Source organism: Strigops habroptila, chromosome Z (genome assembly GCF_004027225.2).
Source record: "Strigops habroptila isolate Jane chromosome Z, bStrHab1.2.pri, whole genome shotgun sequence".
NCBI lineage: Eukaryota > Metazoa > Chordata > Aves > Psittaciformes > Psittacidae > Strigops > Strigops habroptila.
The window spans coordinates 66315729-66329840 of NC_044302.2; the positions used below are offsets into that span (position 1 = coordinate 66315729).

The 14112-nt window shown below is 39.9% G+C and overlaps 1 protein-coding gene across 2 annotated transcripts in view; it reads left to right on the forward strand.

Annotated features, from left to right (window-relative positions):
* Positions 1–2807, forward strand: part of MLLT3 (MLLT3 super elongation complex subunit) — a 108689-nt gene extending 105882 nt beyond the window's left edge. For both annotated transcript variants that reach the window (XM_030511416.1, XM_030511417.1), the window contains one exon: positions 1910–2807. In XM_030511416.1, coding sequence (XP_030367276.1) covers positions 1910–2041 — 132 coding nt within the window. In that variant the 3' untranslated portion in view covers positions 2042–2807. The remainder of the gene's footprint in view (positions 1–1909) is intronic.
* The last annotated feature ends 11305 nt before the right edge of the window (positions 2808–14112 follow it).

Below are 14112 nucleotides of genomic sequence, written 5' to 3' on the forward strand. Positions count from 1 at the left end.
AAGGTGATTGGAAAGGGGAATTTTTACTGTAACAGGCGTTTCCTCCCCATCCATCCTGGGCTGAGTGGATGAAACAATTGTCATTCTCTGCCTGACAATAGACATGAATGAAGTTACTTCATTTATCAACATAATCTTTTCTCCTGTGGTCTAAAGAGAAAAAAACATCTGTTTATAAAATGAATTGGGGAGCAGAAAATTACAAAACATTTAGTTTAAATTAATTTTTCTTTTTCAAGTTAGTGTAATCCTAACAGATTTGTCATTTTAAGGCATGCTGTGTAATACAGATATATGCGGGCATATATCTGTATCTCCTCCAGCTATGGAAAAGGAATTACACTTTGCATAATAAAGCTCAAACAAGCAAGGAATATCTAGCAGCAGCGTTTCAGTGGAGATATGTTTGGAAGCTCTACAACTAGATGGGCTTCAAATTGAAGGGTGCAAACAGGATATTGAGCCGAGCCTGGGTTGGTTAGAAAGACTTGAGCAGAACAACGTTCTGTCAGTCCACGACACTACCCAGAGGCCCACTTTAGGGTGGGGTACCTTTCTGTGTGCTCACTTGCGATGTCTGTCTCTTGACATGAAACAGCACATAGGAGATTCATAGCAATAGTGTGCTGGCACTGTTAGCCCCATCTGATAAATAATGCTTTGGCTTTTCAAGATGCTGAATGGGATTTTTAGGTAGGTGTACATCCTAGAACTATCTGCAGTTACTTGTTACAGCAAATCGGTATTGAGTATGACCACTGTAAAAATGCGAACTACATTTCAAACACTAAAAATATCAGAACTGCAGAAAGTCACAAGTTAAATATGTCCTGTTGATTTCACATGATCATAGAATGGTTGAAGTTATGAGGGACCTCTGGAGGTTATCTGGTCTGACACCCCCCTGCTCAAGCAGGGACATGTAGAGGTGGTTGCCTAAGACTATGTCAGATGACTTTTGAATATCTCAGAGGATGGGAACTCTAATGTCTCCCTGGGCAGCCTGTGCCAGCGCTTGGTCACCTTCACAGGAAAAAAAGTGTTTCAGGGAGAACCTCCCGCATTTCAGTTGCTGCCCACTGCCCCTGGTCCAGTCGCTGGGCATCACTGGAATGAGCCTGGCTCCATCTTCTTTACACCCTCCGTTCAGGTATTTGCATCCACTGATAAAATCCACCCTGAGCCTTCTGTTCTCCAGGCTGAAGAATCCCAGCCCTCTCAACCTTTCCACATGGGAGAGATGGTTTAGTCCCTGTTCTTCTCAAGAACTCATAGGAGCTCTTCTGTTTCCTGTTTGAGTGATAGCTGTGATTATATATTAAATACTCAACAGAAGAAGTGATCTTATGCCATTTGTATGAGTATTTAATGATTGATTTGGTTTAAAAAAAAATTATGTAAGTCTGTTACTCAGGAAATAACTGCTAGTATCTGAACTAACTGTTGATGTGAGAGCTCTTGAATATAATTTTTATTTGATACGGACTAGATTCAGTAAGGATTTATTTCTTTCCCTTGCTTGCAGAAAGGCTTATACCAAATATTTCTAGAGTAACCTGCTTAGCAGCTGTGCACACAGATGTGTCAGACAGCAGAGATTTGCCTTAGATTTTTAATTTGTTTGGGCCTGGGGGGGAAGGGAGGTGCTGTGCCTTTTTTTTTTTTTTCAATTAAGACTTAAATTATTAACACTTAGAAAATATGCAGATTTTCTTTTAACCCAAGGAATTGTAGTCTGGGCCATAGTTTGTGTCAGAAAGGAAGTGAGTGATAAGTATAATGGTTTAACCAGCAAGTCTTGAGGCAATTTGGCTTATTTTATGCCTTTCGTATGATACTTAGTGCCATATTAATACACTGAGTAGGCATGTAAAACTGCTGAAATTTTCAACTGCATCTTTCCTTTCAGATAGTAAATCTTATAGAAGAAACTGGACACTTTCATATCACAAATACAACTTTTGACTTTGATCTTTGCTCACTGGACAGAACCACAGTCCGTAAACTACAGAGTTATCTGGAAACATGTGGAACCTCCTAAGGATTCAGCATCTTTCTGCATCAAAACTTGTTCTTTAAGTGACACATTCGGAATGATGCAACCAAAATGGGGTGAGGGAACAAAACAACCCTCTTCAGCTTTATTTTTACTTAAAGCCAGTGATCATCTTTGATAAGGGAGAAGAAATGTGACAAGACTCAGAGGACCACTCTTCTCAAGAAGAAAATGCTCCAGAAGAGTTTGCCTGGATAGCCTTGAAAAACAAACACACAAAACCAAACAAAAATACTTGGTCTTAATGAATGTGTATGGTATCATGTATCTCTCTCTGTGGTGTTCCAGTCCACAAGATGAATGCATGTTCAACACACTGCCTTATTATGTAACTGATCTATTTATTACTGCATACGTGTATTCTAAAGTTAATGAGTCATTGAATGGTACTACCAGATGTTGCAAGTAGTGAGGTCCCATATGTGCTCTTTTGATGCAATACTATCAGACTCATAGTAATCTTACTCATGTTAAAATGCCACTTCTTGCAATCTTTCTCTAGTCTCTAAAAGCACTACAATCTTGTTTCCACTTCTGTAGTTCCAGGAAACAAGATACAAAGTTGGGGATCAAACAGTAGTCCTATATTTGTTGCTTCTCTGCCACAGAGGGTTGGACCACAGTCGGTTGGACCGCACGTCCCTGGTTCTATCCATTTTTTGATCTTGACCATGGTAGGAAGTGCACCAGATAGGATTACATGACTTGCTGTCTAGCCTTAGTGAATAAACCAGTAGGACTTTTAACAAAACATGTTATGTATACTGTCCTGAATCCAGCAGCTTTTGCAGCCTACATTCTTGTGTCTGTTTTAATGTTATAAAATTAAATATATATGAGTGAAGGTGTTCTGCAGGATCATTATGAAAGAAGAAGTACTGGTCCTGTCTTCTAAGGAGATGTTGTAGAGAATTCTTACTTTGGAGCTATTTATTACTACGAGTTTCAGCACTCCTCTGCTGCCAGTGTGTGACTCACTTATACCGTAAAATTATTTGCATAACTTTTTTGTTTGTTCATATAGTATATGGTCTGCTTACTTTGTTTTGAGGTTTTCTTTCTGATTTTGTTGGGGATTTTTACAACTGCTAAATTAAAATACTTTGTTTGAAAAGAAAACTTATACAGTTACATGTTGGAATAAATACTTACATGGTATATTGCATATATATGTGTGTATGTCTATACACATGTACATGCACCTGCATATATATATATATATATACACACACACGTACATATGCGTATATGCTTTTTACACTTTCCAGATTTTGGTATTTGTTCAATAACCTGCTTGTGTTTCCAGAAGGATTTCTTGTCTACAAAAATGAGTATTCTTTCATACCATCCATTATTCCTTAAAAATCAGAATCCCTGTTTATGCATGATAAAAAGAGAGCATGTGTACTCAGTTTCACATTAAAGCTCCATGCTTTCTTGATGAAATCATCACCCTTCTCCTGGGAGTTTGAATTCCCCAATGAAAAGGGAAGACAATTTTTAAAAATACTTCTGGATGCAAAAATTTATTCAGGTTTATTAGCCTTAAAAATGTATTGTGTTTCTGGACAGGCCAGTATGTCATGTGTATGCTTATATGCCACATGTAGTTGTATGTGTAGAACTAAACATAGTATCTGTATGAGTTCCTGTTTCATGCACACAGTCTGTGCAGCACTGTAAAACTGAATTTTTACTGGGGTTATTTCTTATTCAGATGGTAAATCCTAATACTGTTTCTTTAAGTCCAAAGAAAATTTTACACTTGACTCTTTTTGAGAGGGTGGGATACAAATTGGATGGGGAACTTTTTTCTTATTTAAAATGTTGTTTGACCACACTCTGCAGGAAGCCCTTCTCAGGCTTCCCAAGAATAAGTGTACCTTTTCAGTAATGTTATGACTCTTATTGATGATTGGCATGAAGCATACTTGAAACGTTATGTTCTTCAAAGTCCATCTCTTAATGTGCAATTGGGGGTGGGGAGGGGAGTGGAAGTGTAATTCTAAACTTAATTTTGACATAAAGAAGGTGATGGTGGGGTGGGGATAGGGGTGCATGTGAAGGGGATAAACTTCAATTTTTATTGATTGTTTTATATGAAAATGTTTGGAAATCTAAAAGCAACCTTAAAAACATTTGGTCTACTAGTGTGTGTTCAACTTCTTGTTCTTTAGCTTTATCAGATACATATGGAAATTTGTCCGTTTTGATTTTTTACGCTAAGCTTTGTGGTAAAAATTCACTGAGTTTCAGGAGGGGAAGAATCCCATTATACTTCTTGTATGACTACACTGGTTTTTTAGAAATGGTGGAATGAATAATTTGATCCATAAAATAACAAATAAGCTTTATTATACACTGAGAACTAGGGTGGAAGAAAACAGCAAATAGGAGAATAGGCATGAAAGGGAGATGACATCAGTTACAGCATCAGTTACTGCTGAAATTCATGCAAACTGTGGATCATATTTAAACTCTTGAATTTTATAATTCAGTGGGAGAGGAAAGAAGACTGCAGTTGTGCGTGTGTGTTGACTTTTTCACAAAGTTCTGGTAGAGTAAGAGTTACTAAGTGTTGATCTCAATTTTAAAATATAGCTATTTTAATCTAATTTTGTATGCAAAACCAAAATAAATCCTTGTTCCTTCAATTTCAGACATTCATATTTCTCTTAAAGAAAAAATAGTCAGATACCTTTTCAAGTCTTTCATGTGTATATGCACTGATCTTTGGGTTGGGTTAAAGTGCTTGGACAATAAATGTTTAGGAGTTTATATCAAGCTGTTTAAAACAAAGCTATATGTGAGAATTTGGATTATTTCTTTGAGTGGACTAGCCAGGTTAGCAGTAAGTTGCAATAGCTAAAACAATCATTTTCAGCATAAGTGGGTCACGTTTACTCAAACAATGTTTGTGTTTAATAGTAGGGGTAGTTTTCATTTTGCCACTTAGCTTTTGACCTCAGAAAGTGGATGTCCAGTTGGGTAAAGTTATAATATCTTTTTAGAAGTTTGAATCAACTGAGAGGCTTTACGGAAATTTCAGTATCATCTAGATTTAAAGACTATCTTAGTCCACAGTAAAGAGAGAGAGCAAGAAAGGAGGAAGTGAGGAGATTCTTCCAAGGTAAAAAACCCCATGTTCAGTCTTCAGCTTTTGGATCATAAGAAATGCTTGACAGTTTCTCTTCTATTTGTTTGGGTGTTTTTAGGTTAAGTCTGTGCTTTCGATTTCAGAAGTAGTGTACACACAGTACAGTGCATTTGGAGAGCCCAGTAGTTTTTTGGGTTTGCCTGATCTGTTGTCCTTTCCCATTCTCACAGCGAAATAAAGTATGTTCACTGTCTGGTTTGGGTCATTGGTAAGTATCATCTTGCTTTCTTAGGAGCTATACTAGTGTTTTGTGGCTTCTTGAACGACCTGTTGATTTCAAGCCCCATTACTTATTTTGCAAAATTAATGGGAAAGCTGTAAAATAGTTTGAAAACTGCCCTGTTCAGTTGCCGTATGCATGATTTTACTCCAAGCACTAGTGGTAGGATATTTGATTTGGCTTATACTGTCTTTGTTCATACACATCATATCCTGTCTTTTACTACTGGCTGTTTAATGGCAAGCAGCGTATCTTTTAGCAAACTATTGTTTCAGTCAGTAGAGGGACTGGTTGTTTTTATGTTTTCTCATTGGTCCATTGATGTGCAGAGTTTGTTGTAGTGCAATGCACTGAAATAGAGACTTCCAGTGAAAATTCTGTCAGGACTTTCAGCCACAGTAGGAGCCAGCAGAAACTGGGAAAATAAGCAGCGTAAAACACGTTCCAAAGTTTAACAAGTGCAAGGCATGTGTTTTTATGAACCTCATTAGTTCTCTTAACTGTTAAGCAATATACAGTAGAATGTAGTGTACACCAGGAAGCTATTATGTATACTGTACCAAGAAAGTTTACTGTTGAGCATAAAAAGCTTATGAACAGATGATGGGGACTAAAACTCATATATCTGCAGTGCTTTTGTGTGTGCTTGGGAGTTAATCAGAGCATTAACACAGCTAAAGCAATGACATTTACAGGGCTGGCTTTGTGACTGAGCAGATAAATAAACATCAAACCACAATCACATAAGAGCCTTGCATTTACTTGAATAGCAAGAAATGCAGCTGTGACTAGACAGGAAAGAGAAGTATCGCCACACTGAGAACAATACCCTTGGAGAGGGATGGGGAACAGGAACAAGACTGGGGAAAAAAATGGTAAAGAGATCCCTTACTAGCTGCATGTGTTCCCTTACGTTAACATAGACGACACAGTTTGCTGGTCAGCAGTTCTGCCTGCTGTAAGATAATGGTGAAAGCTTGCAGAATGGCACCTTCTTTGGTTCACTGCTGTAATGATTGTGTTGTTGCTGACTTGATGAGAGATGTATTTCAGCATCATAGAAAATTTTAAGCTGTCTTGCTGTTTGAGATGCTAATGTCTGTTTAACATTTGTTTGAATATTAGTTCTTACTTGCATTCTGTATTTTACCTCAGCCAGACTGATTTTGCTGCAAAATGGTAATCTTGCATTTTTCATTCTTCATTTTATTTTCCCCGTCTGGAAATTTGACCAGAGTCAAATGTAGGTCTGTGAATACACCAGAAGATGTGTTTTCATCATCAGTATAATTCTGACTAGAAGGAACCTTTTTCTTGAATGTTACATCAAATTGGTTATTTTTTTATGTTCCTTCAGACAATTGATGCTATAAAGCTATAATTTCATTAGTAAACTTTACCCTTCTCATCACAGCGAGGAATAGATGATTACCATTGTAATTGCTTACAGGGGGGTGGCATTCAGAGTCCGAGTCCCTTTTAGGAAACAGTAAGTTTGTGAAGCTGTCAGTTACATCTTTTTAATAAGATCTAGAAATAAAGCCTATTTCCTTAGGGGAGGAAGAGGGGAGGAAAAAATCTGCTAAAAATACTTTCACTCTGATAATGGTGGTTTGTTTTGTTTTTTCTTTTTGCAGTGGCCGTATTCCCCTTTCAAATCCTTAAGCATCTAATGGTCAGTAGACAGACTGCATACAAACCATTAAGGAATCAAAGGTATTGAAAAGAGAAATCAGTTGTAACAAAAGCCTGGCTGCACAAGTAATAAGGTCACAATACTGATACTGCAGTCAGTGCAGGGCAGACATTCCAGCACATGTGGTTTGTGTATCCACATCTGAGTGGGTGGTCTAGAAATCAGTGCAAAATGCCGCAGGAGGGCTTAGCTTTTGAGCAGCGCAGAGGAGACATTCAGGATGGGCTCAGCACCACCCAGGATCTCCACGATAAAGCTGTTTTCTTTCAGCTTTCGTGAGCAGCTAAGTTTTCACTTTGCCCATTCAGCTAAATATTTGAATTCTTTTTTGCAACTGTATTAGTCGTCACTCATAAGTTTGTGCTTGATAAGTTTGTGCTTGTTGTTAGGTTTGGGGCGTGGATATTTTGATATGGTTGTTACTTTATGACAGACCATATGAAGATAGAAGTGGAATATGGTAGTGGCTTCTTCTTTAATGCTGTTTTCTATTTTCTACTTCTGGCCAACAAATACAAGCCTCTGAAATGTTTTCTTCAAAAATTCTCTTATGTGTAGGAAGAAGTTAATACTGCTTTCATCAGTGTCACTTTTTATTGGCACAATGTATATACGTTATAAGAGGATGAGTTAAGATGATGCCTCTGTCAAGGTGTACACATACAAGATTAGATGTGGCTTGATGGAGTGCTTGATGGTCTGTTGAACCACTGCAGGCAGGGTGGCATAGGAATGTCACTTTTATTGTTATTATAGAAATGTGTGAATCTCAGCCTGTGTAGCGGGTGACGTGAGACATTAAGATACTAATTTTTTTACTGTCTCTTGCCTAAGATCCCTTGGAAATCTGCACATCATCTATGTAGAAAATCAATTATTATGAGTGCTGGGATTTTTCTGTGTGGAACGGTTCTTTCTCTTTGCATTGTCAAGGTATCAGGAGTGGGTGGCTAGAGTAGGCGATGCTGTTGTCTTACAGCTATGGAACAGATTTCTGCAGTGCCTTTAAGTTGGTTTATGTTCAGGATTAGCCATGATGTTGGTTGTTCAGATAGATTTTCTTTATCCTTTTTTGCATTTATAGATATATGGTGTGTTTTTTTGGAGTTTTTTTTCAGTTGTTCTCTCTCTCTCTCCATCTATGCAATTTTTTCCTTCCGTCCTGGTTCATGTTCTTAAAATGGTTAACGAGAAAACAACAGGACTCATTCTCTTTCCTTGACAATGTGATGCATTATACAGCTGCTGTACCTTCGATGGCCTAAATCAATACTGTGTCTACAGTTTCTTCTTCAAAAGCAAGGAAAGCGAAATTGATTGTTACACAAAATTGTTGAGGTTGGAAGGGACGTTGAGAGGTCATCTGGTCCAACCCCATGGTTTCTCCCTATAAGTCCTATTAGGCTTTTCACAGACCCTTTGGGAAGCTCTTGGTACAGTGTCTTTCTCATGCAGTGAGTGTCCAAGTAAACGAAATGTTACTTTGAGCATCCACGCACACTCTCATAAACCTTATGTCACTGTTCCTGTAAGAACAGGCTTTTTTTCTTTCTGGATAAGGAGTTTTTCTCCAAGGAACAAAGCTGGTACAGATCTTCCTCTGTTAACAGTAAATGGAAATAATTTTAAAGGAGCCTTTTCAAAAATAGAGATATACCGCCTTACAGTCCACATACACGTGGTTGGCTGTGGATTTTATACTAATGATAATGTTTCTTCTTATGTAATTATTAATACACATATTGCATATTAGAAACACAAAATGGTTTGTGTTGGAAGGGACCTCTGAAGATAGCTGGTCCACCTCTCCCTGCCACGGGCAGGAACACCTTCCACTAGACCAGGTTGCTCAAAGCTCCGTCCAGCCTGGCCTTGAACACTGCCAGGGATGGGGCAGCCACAGCTTCTCTGGGTGATCTGTGCCAATGTCTTACCACCCTTACTGTGAAAAAAACTACTTCCTCATGTCCTCTTTCAGGTCAAAAACATTGCCCTTTGTCCTGTCACTACAGTCCTTGGTAAAATATCTTTCTCCATCTTTCATATAAGCCCCTTTTATCTATTGAAAGGCCACAGTAGAAGGTCTCCCTTGGAGCCTTGTCCTCTCCAGAATAAAAACCCCCAACTCTCTTGGCCTTTCTCCGCAAGAGAAGTGTTCCAGCCCTCTGACCATTTTTATGGCCCTTCTCTGGACCTGCTATAACATATCCTTGTCTGTTTTGTACTAGGGGTCCCAGAGCTGAACATAGTACTCCAGGTGGGGTTTCACAAGAGCAGAATAGAGGTAGAGAATTGCCTCCCTCAGCCTGCTGGTCACGTTCCTTTTGATGCAGCCCAGCATATGGTTGGCTTTCTGGGCCGTAAGTACACACTGCCAGCTCATGTCCAGCTCTTTGTCTGCCAGTATTCCCAAGTCCTACTGCACTGGGCTGCACTCAATCAGTTAATCCCCTAGTCCGTGTTGATATGGTTTGGTGGTGGTCTTGGCAGTCCTGGGATAATGATTGTCTTTGGTTGATCTTAAAGGTCTTTTCCAACCTAATTGATTCTATGATTCTGTGATATTGGGGATAGCCCTGACTGAGATGCAGGACTTTACACTTGGCTTTGTTGAACCTCAAGAAGTTTTTCTCAAACAAATCTATGTCACCACTCAGCTTGGTGTCTGCAAACTTGCTGTGAGAGTACTTACAATCCCACTGTCTATGATGTTGATGTAAATATCGATAGTATTTGAACACCATTTGTTACTGCTTTCCACTTAGCCATTGAGCCACTGACTGTAACTCTGTAGATGTGACTCTCCAGCCAATTCTTTGTCCATCTAACAGTCCATTCATCAATCCCATATCTCCCTACTTTAGAGGCAAGAATGTTGTGGAGGATTGTATCAGGCGCCTTACAGAAGTCTAGGTAAATGACATCTGTAGCTTTTCACTTTTCCACTGATGCAGTCACTCTACTGTAGAAGGCCATTAGCTTAGTTTATCATGATTTGCTCTTGGTGAAGCCATGATGGCTGTCTCTAATCATCTCCCACTCTTCCATATGCATTGTTGTATGTTCCAGGAGAATGCCTTCCATGACATTACCAGGCACAGAGGTGAAACTGATTGGTCGTTAGTTCCCATGTTCTGCATTTTTACCCTTTTTAAAGATAGGTGTGATGTTTCCCTTTTTCCAGTCACTGGAGACTTCACCTCATGGCCATGACTTTTCAAATATGGTGGAGAGTGGTTATGGCTTGGCAACTACATCAGTCAGTTACCTCAACAACCTGAGATATGTCTCATTGGGTCTCATGGATTTATGTATGTTCAGGTTCCTCAGTTGGTCTTGAACCTTATCTTCATGTATGATGGGAGGAACTACATTCCCCCAGTCCCTGCCTTGATGTTCAGAGTTCCTGAGTTTGGGAAAGAGAGATTACAAAAAAACAAAACAAAAAAAAGGTTGAATACCTCAGATGTCAATAGTTCTGCATTATCTGTAAGGGTTGGAGAGGTGTGTGTGTACATTTTCTTTCATCTTCCTTTTCTGACTAATGTACTTGAAGAAGCACTTTATTATACTTTACATCCCTTCCCAAATTCAACTCCAGCTGTACCTTAGCTTTCCTGATTCCATCCCTACACATCCAGGCAGTGTCCCTATATTCTTCCTAGGATGTACATCCCTGGTTCCACTGCATGTGCATTTTCCTCTCATGCTTTAGTTTGATTAGGAGGTCCTTACTCAGCCATGCTGGTTTCCGGCCTTCCTTTCCTAATTTCTTACACATGAGAACCAAGAGCTTTTTCCCCCCTAGGAAAAACGTCCTTAAAGATTTGCTAGTTCTGTTCAGCTCTTTGTTCCTGAGGGCAGTTTCCAGGAGGTTCCATCCACTAATTCCTTAAATAACTGAAAGTTTCTTCTCCTACAACTTGAGGTCCTGAGGTCTACTCTTCACCTGGCCGTATACCTCAAGATTGTGAATTCCAGCAGGTCATGATCACTGGAGCCCAGGCTGTCACCAATCTTGACATCTTTAATTAGTTCATCCATGTTGGTAAGCAGCAGGTCTAGTAACACTTCTCTAGTTGGGCTGTCTATCACCTGGATTAAGAATTTTTGCTTGATGTACTCCAAGAGTCTCCTGATCTGCTTATAGTTTGCTGTGCTGCTTTTCCAGCAGATGTCAGGGTGACTGAAGTTCCCTAGCAGGATTAGTCTGTGAGCATGATGCTTCCTGAAGTAAGAATGCTCTGTCAACAGGCAAAAACACCCCTTGGTTGGGGGGCCTGTAGTAAACACCAGCCACAAGGTTTTTGTTGGCTTGGCCCTTAAATTTTGTTTGTGCTCTCAACATGTTCATTGCTGTTTTTCAAAGATAGCTCTGTGCAGTCAATTAGATTTTTCACATAAAGAGCAACCACCCCTCCTTTCTTTCTTGCCTTGACCATTCTGAAAAGGTTAGAGCCACCAGCTGCAGCACTCGTCGTGCGGTTCATCCCACTGTGTTTCAGTGATAATGGTAAGACAGTAGCTCTCTAGCTGCACAATGGCTTGAAGCTCCTCCAGTTCGTTAGCCATGTTGCATGTATTGCTGTAGAGACATTTCAGTTGTGCAGCTGACCACGTCATCAGTTCAGAGGAGCACTGTAATTACTCTGAGGCATTTCACAGGTGCTTCCCTGTTGGTTCCTAATACATCAGCAGTCCTGGCTCTTCTCTATTGCTTAAAACTCCATTCTATTCCCCCACTATATCATCCTCTGACTGAAGGAATTTGAAGTATTTTGTGCTATTTCAATATTGGATTTCTCCTTGCAGCTTGTGAAAATCTTGCTCACGCTATTGTCAGCCACCTTCACCAGGTGCCAGAATTCTCCTCACCTTGGAGAACCAATTTCATAGAATTATCCTGGTCTTAAACAAACCGTAGTATTTTTCTGGTAGGGATTTTTCTTACAGTCTGCGCATTTGCAATATTGTAGCAGTAAAAATATACTTCTGCTTCTGGAGAAAATAACTAAAATATTTTCTTCACTCCATGACCAAGTCTTCTGTTGGTTTCTTCTGTACTTTGGAAAAGATAGTGTGTATACCAACATAATCTCACCTTGGCATGGGATAGATGACTGTGTCATCGAACTCCCCATGAGTTTGGTAACTTTGATATCTCTGAATAACACGAGCTTGGTGTCCCAGCACTGTGTCCAGCCAGATCTTAAAAATGTTCAACACTGGGGAAACCACCACTTCCCTGGGGAGATAATTCCAATGGCGATTGTTCTGATTGTGAAAAATTTTCCTCTTGTGTCCAGGTGGAATCTCCCCAGGAATAACTTGTACCCATGACCCCTTATGTTTTCCATGTGACTCCTTGTACATAGGGAGCCTCCATTTTTTTTGTAGCTACTCTTCAGATACTAGAATATGGTGATAAGCTGTCTCCTGAGCCTACTTTGTCTAGGCTGAACAAACCCATTTCTCTCAGCCTTCCTTCACATGGCAGGCTTCCCAGTCAGTCCTCTCATCATCTTTGTGCCCCTTCCGTGGAGGCTTTCTAGCCTGTCCACATATTTTTTTGTATAGAGAGGACCAAAACTAAACACGGTATGCCATGTGTGGCCTGACAAGTGCTGAGTAGAGTGGGATAATGACATCTTTATCTGTGCTGGTGATGCCTTTGTTGATGTAACTCAGCATCCTGTTGGTTTGCTTTGCTGCAGCAGCACACTGTTCACTCACATTGAGCTTGTTGTCCACCACATTCTTTTCCACAGAGCTAACTTCATTGCTGTGAAGCAAACAACTGGTTAGTTTCACCACGTATACCTTGACATTCAACAAGGCATTGTGCTGCTTTGCTGCTTCAGTTCTTTTGCTGTAGTAAGAGACTAGCACAATTTTCACCTTCCTTCCCCTGTCATCTTCCAGTGATGAGAAGGCTCATGTGTCTGCAAGGCATTTATAGATCACTTTATAGGTCAACAATATCTAGCAGAATGAAGGTCACAGAGTCACAGGCTGGTTGAGGTTGGAAGGGACCTCTGGGTGTCACCTGGTCCAGCCTCCATGCTGAAGCAGGGACATCTAAAGCCCAGGACCATGTCCAGATGGCTTTTGAATATCTCCAAGGATGGAAACTCTACGACCTTTCTGGGCAACCTGTGCCAGTGCTCAGCCACCCTCACAGGAAAAAAAGTGGTTCCTGGTGTTCAGAGGGAACCTCCTGTTTTTCCATTTCTATCCACTGCCTCTTGTCACAGGGCACAAGTGGAATGAGTCTGACTTGTTTTCTCACACTCAGCAGCATGCCTCACTAGGTTCATGTGCCTCTATCATTGTATAGTGATTGAGTTTAAAATATTTATTGAGAAAGTTGATCATGCTATGTAATCTCTGAAGCTTGTGAAAACAAATACCTGTGGTTTGCAGTCTGTTTTATGAGGCTTACATGGATGTCAGTGGAGTGTTCGTTTGTAGGATCTCTTGTTTGGCCTCTAAACCTCAATGGAAGCCAGAACAAATATAAACCATTTAGTGCACACTCAGTCACTGTATTTCAAAATTGACCAGTATAAAACATCTTGCATTGAGCACTGAGAGCTCAACTGAAATGTGTTCTAAGTTAAGGAGTTATAAGCGTCTAATTTCTTTTAAAATGGGAGGAGAAAATAGAAATGAGACCATTAGAAAACTGGCGAAACCTTTTAGCACATACGGTTCAACAATGAGGCTGATAAGAGAGAGTAGAAGAAATGGTTAAGATTCCCATTTGCAGCATCGGTGCAGTGTGAAGGGTACAGGTACATACAGGAAGAAGAAAGGGGAAGATGCTTTAGTTTAAGGTGTGAACAGTTGTAACACCAAAGTTCAAAACTGATTAATAATGCCCTTTTGTAGTTGTTTCCTGGTGGAAAGGTGGGCACATGGAGTGCTCTCACCTAGGTGCAGTGACAGTAACAGGGAACACTGTCTTGCCTGCAGGCAGACAG